The 12,938-nt window shown below is 26.6% G+C and overlaps 1 protein-coding gene across 6 annotated transcripts in view; it reads right to left on the minus strand.

Annotated features, from left to right (window-relative positions):
• LOC129612407 (protein madd-4) overlaps window positions 1-12,938 on the minus strand; it is a 213,761-nt gene that overhangs the window by 71,305 nt on the left and 129,518 nt on the right. For all 6 annotated transcript variants that reach the window (XM_055525980.1, XM_055525978.1, XM_055525982.1 and 3 more), the window contains 2 exons: window positions 12,377-12,521; window positions 380-509 (listed from right to left, as the gene is read on the minus strand). In XM_055525980.1, coding sequence (XP_055381955.1) covers window positions 380-509; window positions 12,377-12,521 — 275 coding nt within the window. The remainder of the gene's footprint in view (window positions 1-379; window positions 510-12,376; window positions 12,522-12,938) is intronic.

Below are 12,938 nucleotides of genomic sequence, written 5' to 3' on the forward strand. Positions count from 1 at the left end.
ACTTTTAAGTCCTTAATGAAAAATATTTCACTCGTGGGAAAATAAATTAAGGATTCATTTTTTTTTCTCTTTATTCTTATTTGCATTTTTCCTATTTTTGTTATACTATTTTGTATATTTATTATTTTATCTCTAGAGATTTTTTTTACATATTTTAATTTTTTGTGTTCATTCACATTTCAGAACATAAAGAAAAAGTAAGGTATGTGCACATTATAGTGTGTTTTATATAATGCAGCATTAATCTATATAATGTAGGTATATAGAGTGTATATTAATATAATGATGAATTTTATAGATAATGTGAATGAATTGAATTTCACTATATAGAATAAAAACAAAAAAGAAATGAAAAGAAGAAAGCATAAAGGTTACTCACCTAGGCGGACATGTATGTGTATTACATTGCACAACAGATGGTTCAGGTCTTGTTATACCACTGCAAAGTGAATCTTCGACTTCATAACCAGTAACCCGATTCTTGCATATTGGCTGTGACATTTTATATCCTGTATGTGAAGTTTTTATATAGTGGTTGTTATAATTTTATATTTGTTTTTTTTTTTTTAAGATTTTAATTTTCCATGTGGATTTTATACGAAAATATAAATGTTTCGCAAAGTACAATTCGTTGTTTATGATAAAAAAAAAACAAGATAGAAATAATATATTAAATAGAAAGAAATATAGTAATATGAATAGAAAAGTATAAAATTAATGTTTCTACTCCATATAAATTTGGTTATTCAATTTCTCAACATTTTTTACCTTCTGTTTGGTAAAAAAATAAATATATTAAAGAAGATAAAAAATAATAAAAATATAACGTGGTAGCTTATGTATATTTATGTGTTTGTACATATTGTACTCTGTTAATATATATGTATAGTGAATAAAAACCATAGTATATTATACATAATAAAAAATATTGTATATAAATGAAAAATATGAATAAATCTGAGATATAAGCAAAAGAGATTAAGGAGATTGTAAAAATGAAAAAAAGGACATTCTATAAATGCTTTTGTATGTATGACACTATGTATAATAAAATATCAGTATCTACACCTATATTGTAAGTTAATGGTTTTGTGCATTAGTACGAAATTTATTGCACCGCTATAAACAATTTATTTTGACTTTATTAGGGGAAATGAAAGTTTTTTTTTACTGCACATAGTACGCTATATAGTTGTTATTTTTATGATTTCCAATGGGAGAAGATTATGCAATTTCAAAAAGGATCAAAATTTTACATCTTTTCGCAATATTAAGAAAATAGAAACACTTTTCTCATACTTATTTTTGCATTTTTATTATTATGGTAATATATTTTCATATTAAGGGTTTATGTACGGGAAAATTTTTTGTGTCTACAATAACATTTTGCTATCTATATGTAACATATTTTAAGATTTGGCTGTGCTAATTGCCATTGATTGAAATGATGCAACAATTGCTGTAGAAAATTTCCATCCATCGCCGTAAATATCGAAAATAAGCACCAATATGAAATAAATCAATGGAGGCTAATTGTTACCATTGCCAAATAGTGAAGCTGAATGAGTAATAATATGATTATTCTTTTAGTCAATATTCAATATTTTCATATTATGAAAAAAATTATATAATAATTATATAATATTATAAATGTAATATATGTAATTAAAATTATAAATTATATAAAATTTATTAAATCGATTCTAATAGTTTTTGTTTGAAATAAATTTGCATTTATTATTTCTTAAGGTGTATATTGTATACAAATATTTTTATTTTTTTTAATTATTTCAGTTGCTGATATATGATTTCCATAAATTGTTTGTGTTGCATCGCATCGAATGCACCTTGATAATCTGAGTAACCGAAGCTCTCAAGTCATTCCAAGGATGCATATAACCTATATAAGTTAACACATGATTGTCAAATTTCTTGAACCTAACTTTATTGTTTTTCCAAATAATTAAACTTGGCTTTTGCAGATGTATGGCAACTCCCTGAACCGTTCAAGCCATTCCATAAACACTTTAAAGATATATCTGAGCTGTAATTGGACACGCGGCTGTCGATTTTCATGCAGCTAGTTTTGTTATTTTTTCGAATATTTAAAATTAGTGTTAGGGGTTGTGTGGCAGTTACGCGAACCTGTCAAACCATTCTACAAAAACTTCGAGGGTATTTCTGACCCACAATTGGATATATGACTACCAAGTTTCATGAATCTAGCTTTATTATTTTTTCAAAAATTGAAAATTAACTTTCGGAGTTGTATACCAGCTACTCGAACCAGTGCAGCTATTCTATTAAAATTTTCAGAATATATAAAGAACATAATTGGACACATCTTTATTAAACTTTATATTTATACCTTTATTAGTTTTTGAAATATTTAAAATTTTTTAGATTGTATAGCAGATACCAGAACCCGTTGGTCGAATTGGTCCAATAAGAGTAGTGGTCATCCTTGGCACAAAAGAAGCAACTTGTGGAAGTTCGGTTGTACTTGTTTTATTCGTTTTTGAATTATCGTACAGACGGACATTTATAAATCAACTCCACACCAAAGTTTATACACCTCTCATAAAGGTGCAGGGTATAAAAAGAAATTTTAAAAAATAAAAATTTTTGCCTTTTTTTCCAGTACGTATGTATATTTTATAAAACTTAAAGTTTAATTCCAGGCTTTGATTCTATGACTAATCTTGAACTCAACATGATAAACTTTTTCACGACAAAACTAGCACGATAAAAAAATGATTTATGATGCGCAATGTGTGATGCTCATTGCATATTGTTCATTACTTGAAAAACCGAAGGACGGCACGCATTTAAGAAACCATGTAGGGCGACGGACAAGTTGGAAATGGGCCTGCCCATATGCATACATAATATATATACCAATTTTGAAAAAAGTTCACGAATTAAAAATTTAATCTTGCAATATTATAATGAATTTGGAAAACAATTCAAACATATGCACATTTGATCAAGAATGTTATTTGAAATCTGTAAATTGGTTTCCTGTAATTGATTTGAATAAAAATAATGAAAGAATATTCGATTAATTTTGTTAAACGTCTTAGCAAAAGAAACTTAATTATGGTGTTTAATATTAATTTAACTTCTCTTCAATAAATGCAGGAATACGAAAAATATACATACATATTTTGTTAATTTAAAAACAATGCTGCATTTTGGGGTATATTTTGTTATTTCTTATTTGTTTTGTGTTATACTGTTTTCATAAGAATGTCTTTAATCTAAAGATTTTTAAACACTGTAATCTTTTAAGTAATTTGTACAAAAGTACGAAGGTGATAATGTACGAATATCATTACTACAGGTATGCACTTGCATTATAATTATGACACACTAAATTATATATGAATATTAACAATGTGACAGCTAATATTTTTTTTTTAATTTTTTCTACTTATAGTTTGAGTACGCAATGACAAAAGCAAAAAAACAAACTTTATAAGAACAAAATAAAATGAAAAACAGAAAAAATAAAACAAACTTTTGAATATAAACTAACATTAAATTTTTTTTATTACTATTTTGTTTAACTATTTATTTGATTAATAAAATATGTATATGTATATAGTATTCATCGTCAGATATCATCAGTCAATAATATTTCACATGTATTATTCAAAAGAGTTGAAAGAGAAACCAAAATGCAAAGAAAACTACCAAATAAGTTAATGGAAAACAAGAATAAAAATTAGAATGGAAGAAAACAGTCCTAAATTTAATTGACGAAATATAAGAATTCACTTTACTCCATTATTACTGGCACGCATACATGAATTATAATTCAAAAGGCGGTGTTTTGTTATTTTTTAAGTATATATTTTTTCTTTGTATATTCTTAATTTACCCAAATCTTTTTAAAACAAAGTTGTTAAAATGAGGCAAATGGTAACTAGATTGTGTTATTTCGAATGTAGGTGTACTGTGTATGTATTTTATTATATCATGTTGCAAATGATAAAATTTATTTTTCAAAAAATTGCCTTTATATCATTTTTGTGTTGCTATTGTATAAGAGTTGTTATTTTTAATATTTGTAAAATTGTTTGCTAGATTGTTCATATACATATTACATTTTTAATATACAACGTCCTTGAGCTAAAACAAGGGTAAAAATGTATATAAACAAAAACAATAGGAAAAAAATTTAAACACCAAATATAATACATTACAAGTTTTATTGAAGAATGTGAAAATTCTTTTGTATTTTACTCATAAATGGAAAATGTCGCAATAAGACTGCTTTTACAAGCTGTATACACATACCTATTACCAACATAAAAATAATTTTTCCATAAAACACTATTGGAGAGGGAGAGAGATAGAAAGTTCGGATAAAGGGAATGACGAAAAGAAGAAATAGAAGTTCTGAGTTGAAACACCATAAAAATTGATCCTTTTTTTGCTCGGTTGTTCTTGTTTGATTTTCATTTTTCTAAATGTTATGAATTGAAAATGTTGAAAACGTTCATATATACGACCTAATTTATTGCTAGGGAATTGAATATTGTATTTATACATGCATAAGTGTATTGTACAAAAGTCTAGATAGGCAAATAAAAGTCTCCTTATAAAAATTCATTGTGTGTTTTTGCTCATCTTCTCTTCGTCATTTTTACGATGCTATTTGCTATTACATATGAATGAGATATCGATATATTATAATTTTAGCTTTTTTTTACTTTTCTTATTTTCCTATTTCAAATTCTTTTTTGTTATACAATTTTCTGTTGTTTCTTTTTTATTTTGTTTTCTTTTATTATATTTTCGAATTTTCTTTGAATGTAAATTCATTTTGCTCAAATATTTACATATACAGAATACTTACACAAGTATTATGCGAGTACAATATGAACACAATATAGATTGCATATACATATACGATATATTATGTACACATTTTTTATTTTTCAATTATTTATTGCTAGTGACTTTCTTAAGGTATTATATCTCTCTCAAAATGTAAGTCTACTTACGTTATTACATCAATATACTAACGTGTAAGAAGTTGAGTATATGTGCATATGTAAAATTGTAAAAAATATGAAAAAAGTACATATACACATATTCAAATATGAATATCTAAATTTCATAAAGAAATCCTGTGAAAAAATCCTTCAAGAGTGTTTTTTTCTTTTTTTATGTCTAGCTGAAATCCTCTTGAGACAGCTTTATCGAACCGCAGAATGTCTTTTGCGAGTGAGTAGATTCATCATCATCGCAGGTACATACCAACTCGTTCATATTGTTGACATATATACCTAGCTGCATAATATACGCTTATATGTATGTGCATATAAATTTATAATAAAACACAAGTATTTGACTCAAGTATGAAAATAATATTTGAAAAGCAAAGAAAAAAAAACGTTAAGAAAGCGCGAAAAAAAATAAAAAAATATCTTGGCTTAAAAAAGCAAGATTCTAAAAAAGAAATTTTTTTGTACATTTACTGTACCTAGACAGATGTATGTATGTATATATAACGGTTCTAAGTGACTTTTATGGCTCTTCTACATTATACTTTATGATAGTTTGTATACTATTTATATGCTATATATGTTTATGTACGTAATAGATTTAAATATAACGGTGATAATGTGATATTACCTCGTTGTCACTATATCTCTTATTCATTTATTGTATTTCTAACCAATTTTTTTTTGTTCCTTTTTTGTACATTAAATTTCCATATGTGCAATAACTCTAAGAGACAAAAAGACTGAATATTGCTCGCAAGAAAAAAAATAATCAACCAAGAAATGTTTCGTTTTTTTGTTGTACTTTTGTCTTTTTAATTTTTTTTTGTGCTTTCTATGAAGACATGATAGGAGGTGTCGTTATACATACATGGCAATGGCATTCAATATGATGTCAAAATAATGAACTTTTCTACAGAATAGTCATTTTGTATACATAACATATTTGTATAGATTATAGAACATAAATAAGCACTGCGACAAAAAAAAAACGAAAAAAGAAATAAAACAGAAGTGCTCATTTTATATACACACCTGTACAAGTATTCGAGTTGCTGCTTTGCATATTGCCATAAATACGTAGTGTATATGTATGTACATAAGGATACAACAAAGTGATTTTATTCTTTATTGATTGTCTGTTTTGCTTTCTGTTTTTCTTGTTGATCAAAATAAAAAGTAGCTTTGGTTTTACAGCTATGTGTGTTATGTATGAGGAAGATGATAGAGTGTAGGGTGAAACATAGTGAAATTTAAACTAACTCATTGAATTTGCATTAAGGATTTCGTTTGGTGTTGCTTTACTTCTTTTTACCGACCATATTGTGTAAACAATAGGTAGGTTATGTGATGGCAACAAATTTTGCATATCGAGTTTTCGGTGGGAATGCACTTCTCCATAGTAGGGAAGTGTAAGTAAACTATTTTTAGCAACCTGTCGGTCCGTCGGTCTGTTGGTTTGTCGGTCTGTCGGTCTGTCGGTCTGTGTGTGCACGCGTGTATCTCAAGTTCGGCAACTGGACGTTTACTACGGGCCAAATATACATTTTTGCGTATATTAAGGGAAATAATTGACCGATTTCATTGAAATTTAATACTTGAATTCCTCGTATTAAAACAATAAACATATAAATTTTTTGGAAAGACTAGGACTCGAAAACTGATCTGCGGGCCGATTTTACATTTTTCACCATATCTACGGAACGAATTGATGGAATTTCTTGAAATTTAATATTTGAATTCTGGTTAACTGGTGAGCATTTCTGGGAATTCGGGTAGCACAAAGCGAAACTCTACTAAGAGCTAAATTTACTTTTTTCTAGGTATGTTAACTATAAGCTTACTAATGTCCTAAAAATTGGAAAGAAGTATTTAAAAGACATTTTTATAATATTCTGTAATACTTTCACTTAACTAGATAATATACAATGGGGTCGGTTATGTGCTGACCACATCAGATTTTTTTATTTTCAATTGCATAGTTTTATTTTTTCATACATATGTATAGATTTTGAACATTTTTGTACAAAAATTGATGATGAAGAAATTGATTGGAAAAGTTTCTTTATTGAAAATTGCTTGTTTTATTGTTGCAAAATGTTAATAATTTTTGATGATAACTATTCGTAATATATTCGTTTTAGTCATTTGATTTACATTTTTGGAAATACAGAATTTTATTTAACATAAGTAGGCATATTTGGAATAAAATTTTTTTATTTTAAATGCAAAAAATTGTTTTTTGCAGTCAATTAATAACTAATAAAATATTTCATAGTTTTCATAATACTTTGTTTCTTTTAAAAAAAGAAATTGGAAAAAAGTGTTATGTCAACCGGAGTAAAAAAGCATCGCTATCAGGTATAAGGATCTATTGTGTCCTCCACCTCATCTGAGAGTGGATGAAACTCCTGATGAACTCGAGCACATTGTGAGGCCTGAAAGACCACACCTCCACCGTAATGAAAGAAAAACTCTTCAGTATTTTCCTTCTCCTACGAGCGAGAGTATCATACTAGGAGACTTAGTTTCCAATAAACAGTATATGACCCAATTGTACAAAAGCACTTTTGACCGAAGAAGAACGTTTAAGCCCCTCTCTCAGTCAGCGGCTTCAGCTGCCTCGATTGTGAATATTGTTAGATGCTCAGAAAGGTATTTCACGATTGTATAATCAAACATAAAAATAACAAAATAATTTTTGAAATTAACGATTAAATAGCAGGAAACTCTAATAAATAATAAATAATTATTTTCGTTCGAACAAAATTTTTCCTACCTCCAACCCATCCATAATTTTCGCCTCCTACGAAATTCGCAAAATTTGAGTCTTAAGTACCATGTTTCCGAAATGGCTATAGCTTTTCCAAATTTTTGTACAAACAAAAAGCTAGTTCATAAAACAATAAAATCCATAAGGATTACAGAGAGCTTAAAAACCTTGTAATAAATATATTGATAAAATGAACAAGAATTATATCATCTTAGGATAAATGTGTATATGTTGTGTTGATTTTGTATCCTTGTTCGTTTTACCAACAGATGTGTATATAAAGAAATTGGCTTGGAAAATATGTCAAAACTAAATCAAATTTTTATGCGAGTTCGTTTAAAAATAAGCAATGTACAAGGTAAATAATGAATCTGTAAAACTTTTTCTAAATAAAGTCAGCTCAAAACAAAGGTTTCTAAAATAGCACTTTCCCCTTCACCAAGTGCAAGTATATTTAACTTAATTTCATTCATATACTAAAATATATCGAAGATTGCATGCATTTAGGATGAGGTAAAAATTAAATTGAAAGAGTCGTTAAAATAATACTCGAATTTAAGGGTTAATTGCGTGAGTTACGAAAAATAATTATATTTTTTGGTGGTATGGAGTTTACTCTTGGCTTTCTGCATTTATAAAAAATTGGGAAAGCTTGCAGTTTGGGAAATATGAAGTGCCAAAAATACAACTTTTCAAAATTCCAAGAGGAGAAGCTTGAGAAGGGTGGAGGTGGAAAAAAATTTGGTTCTGAAAGAATAAACTATTTACTAATATCTAAAAGCTGCCAAAACTCTGAACGGCCTACAACTTATGATCTAGAAGAAGAACAATAGGAATTATTCGAAAAAAAAGAGTTTGAGATATCGGTTAATATTAGCAGCTATATTTTGTTTTTTTATATTTATTTATGTAACGGTTGAAAAAACCTGACTCTACTTTTCCGCGTTAAGAAAATTCGGAAAATCTTTATGGCTTCTTTAAAACAAGCAGTCAAAAAATTACATTTTAACGTCTTTGAGGGGCTATAACTTTTAGAGGGTGGGCTTAGGTAAAAATTTTCTTCCACGGAAATTAGTTTGTAGTAAGGGTCTATTTAGATATGAAATTTCAGCTTTCTATCTTCAAGTGTGTAGGAGACAAAGTGAAACTAATAATAAGTATGATTTTAAGAATTATGCAACTAAAATTAAATTTCATAAAAAATTTGTATCTAAAGTTTTTTGTACTAAATTAAAATTATAACTTATTTACCTACTAGATTTTTGTTTTTTTATATTTCAATTAAAAAGAATTGTGTGAAAAATAAAAATAAACCTTATTCATATACATATTTTGTAAAAAAAATCCGTTTTTATATTTTTCGCTTATTTATTTTTTTATTTCAAAAATTAATTAAACTTAATTGAAATTTTAATATTATTTACCGTATATTATATTTATATGCTATTAATGCAATTTTCAATTAAGCCATTTAAGAATAGTAAAACGTAAATATGAATGTGTACAAGTTCTTTATTTAAAATAAGAGTGTGTGTTTCCAGACAACGTTTTACAATATAGAAGTACAAAATAAGAAATTGCAAAATGTAAAGCTAGAATTTTTAAATATGTACTTTTATATACAGCAGCATTTAAGATGTCTATACAATATAAGTATATGTTATGTATGTGTATTTGTTTATATATATTTAATTTATTGAAATTTTTATTTAAAATAAATCTATTTTTTCTGTTTATAGCTATATTTATAACTAGAACTATATAATAACTTTATAAATTATACTGTAGATGCTATTTTAAATACAATATGGGAATATACACATACATACGTACAATATAGTTATAATACACCGGTACAAAATATTGTAGAACACACTTTCTAAATGAAAATATTTTGTAGAGTTAAAAAAGGCTTTGCATCATTAACAATACGTTCTAAAAGAAATAAAATTAAAATATCTAGTCACACAAACCCATGGTTTGTAAAATAGCACATTTCTCTCTAATAAAACATTTATGTTATCTTTAGTAAATAATTTTCTGATATTAATATACAATGTTGCATAAGTTTAGGAGAAAAACTCAAAATAATTTGTTAATAAATCAGAGTATATTTTTTTAGGAGAAGATGATTAATGTTGTCCACTTGTTTTAATAGAAGATTTTGTAAAGATTATTGTTTTGTAAAAACAAGTGACGAAAAATATTGACATACTTTAAATTTTAAGAGGAAATAATTAAGCAGTTAGAAAGATTTGTCCTAATAAATTAAAAGAAAATTATCGATATCTGCAAACTGTTCTTGTTCTTCTAGTACAATTAGCCCGAAAACGAGAAAAAGTGGAGTACGAATTTTTCTCAAAAAGTATTTGGCAGTTAACCAAAAGATTTATTGCTGTTTAAGATAAAAACAGTATTTTTTAAAATTTTTAGACAGGCGCACGAACAGGCATGGGTAAATCGACTCAGAAATCGACTCTGATAAAAACCATAGACTTGTGCCCATATTTTACACGCCAATTTCTTAGCGTAACCAACGAAGAAATAATTTTATGATACAAACATTTGTTTGTACGTGTAAAGTAACAGAAAAATCGTGTTAAAATAAAAATTAAATTAAAGGACTAACCTTTTCCATATTAATCTACAATATTTTATGATATAAAGGAAATAAGTCGAGCCAAACTTGAAAATAGTCTTTGGCGTTCAAGATTTAATAAATTGAAATATTAAAATCGAAAATTATATTTATCTTCACTATTTTGAAGAACTAGAAGAATAATAAATATTTTGGCTATTTTCGTTTTTTTTCATTAAAAGAAGAGAAAAACGAAGCGACAGACAAACAATTTCTAATAAGCTAATTAAAACTTTTTTCGGAAATGTGCCGCAGAAGAGATATAGAAAAAAATATGTAAAAAGGTAAAATCGCCATGATATATTTGACAAGTAAGTCATAAATATTGCCAAAAAATTCATTAAGACTTAAAATTTATTTTTTTACAAAAAAAAAATAATTTTTCCATTTAGAAATGCAATATTCTTAAAAATCTGTATACGTTTATATACACATATATGTATGTGCATAAGAATAAAATAAGGTTACCATCTTTTAATAAATGAATATGTCATATATTTTGTTATTATTAAGGACAAGATTTTGTGGAGCTAAGTAAAAAAAGTGATTCTATTACACTGTGATTATTGAAGTAAAAATTAACTTTAGTTATTAAGTTTTTATCATTTTTAGTTCAAATTAAAGTTACTCGTGTATAACGCATAACCCTCCGAATTTAATAAACAATATGGCTTTTATCAATTTGCGGAACGAAGCTGATTCCAACGTTACAAAATCTTTTTCGTTTATAAAATTTCAATTTAATAAAGTCAGTTACAGAAAGTATTCAAATCAAGCACGTCTATTCCAATATACTTAAAAATACTTCAAAATAACGAAATTCTTGAAAGCGAAAAATAGAGGAATATTTCTCGATTCTCAGTTTATATCATGTACTAGCGTTAAAAAAATTGTTTAATTTACAATTAATTATTAAGTTTGTGTTTCTCTCGTTGCAAAAAACCGATAATATCGTCACTTCAATTACAGCGACTGTGACAATTTTTTGTTATTTTTGTTAATTTTGGTTTTGATAACCTAAAACTAACATATACATGGACAAATTGTTAAATAATTTGCATGGCGAGTAAATAAAAGTTCAACATTTTGACGAGATTTTAGAGGCTTTCTCAATTTTGAAGCAAAAAGGAAAAAACATAAACTGAAGCCATAGATACTTTTCCTTCATAAACGATATTTAAGTTTTATTTTTTTGGTTCCGGTAATATTGAACACATTTTAAACTTAGGCCTGTTTGTATTTAATGGCATACTATTATATACAAACCATTAAATATGAAAAAAATGTATTTTTTGCTTTTCTTTTTTGAGTTTCTTCGGTTCCTTTTTTGCTAAGCTGGTGAAAAATATGCAAATCCATATAAAAAGAAAACAAAAATAGATTAAGCCTTCACAGGGTTGAACTGGACTTAAAAATTTAGAAAATAAAGAAAATGACTAAAAAACGTTTGTCAAAAGTCTAAAAAGCTATCGTAAAAGTATTTTTGAGATGTGTAAAAATCGTCATATAATAAAAAAAATGGTAGATATAGGAACATGAACAGGTAATATAATATTATATTTTACTTGTCATTTTTGTTCCCTCTTTCTCGTTAACTCGAAATACATGAATACAAATATATTTAAAAGTATATTATAATAATATGAATATTTCCATTATGACAGTGTGAAAGAAAATCATAAGTAGAGCAGAAAAATGTTTAGAAAATAAATAAATAAATAAATAAATAAAACTGTGAATATACTAATGAAAATAAATAAAAAGAAAATGTTAGAAAAAATAGGACTGGAGGATCGAAAGGGGTGGTAGATTAAAATAAAGAACGAAAGAGAATGTGAAGGTAATGAAAAAGGGAGGACATATACATGCAGTGGAATAGAAGGTAAAAATGAGCCAGCAAACATACTAATAGTACATATACAATCATTTAAAATAATATTCAAAACTTACCACCGCCACAGGTAGCCGAGCATAACGACATTGGTGTCATATCCCAATGATATAACGGTTGTGTACATGTTGTACCATCACCCCCGCACACTCCACACGCGTCAACTTTTTTCATTGATCCGATTTTTAAATCACAACCAACTCGCTATAAATAAAAAATATAAAAATATTTACATTTTTTTTTAAATAGAAGTGAGAAATGCATAGTATGTGCCAATATATTATATGTATATGTGTACATAATATGTATTGTACTTACACAATACTATGTAGGTATATTGAACAAAACTAAAGCATTAATAAAGAACAAAAAAAAAACAAAATTAAGTGATGTATTTTTTAGTTCTTATATTTCTAATTCGTTGACTTTAAATTACAACAGTAAACTGAATATGAAACAAACCCTTCGAATACTAGATAAACTATAGCGAGAATTTCATAAAAACTCGATATTCGAAATTATAAACATACAAATTTGCACATTACCTATTTGTTCGCGTTTTTATCTACACTATATGAGTTTAAAGCAGAAAAATACGAATAAATATTCATATAACCCTTA

Source organism: Condylostylus longicornis, unplaced genomic scaffold, assembly GCF_029603195.1.
Source record: "Condylostylus longicornis isolate FDR11 unplaced genomic scaffold, ASM2960319v2 ptg000072l, whole genome shotgun sequence".
NCBI classification, from domain to species: Eukaryota; Metazoa; Arthropoda; class Insecta; order Diptera; family Dolichopodidae; genus Condylostylus; species Condylostylus longicornis.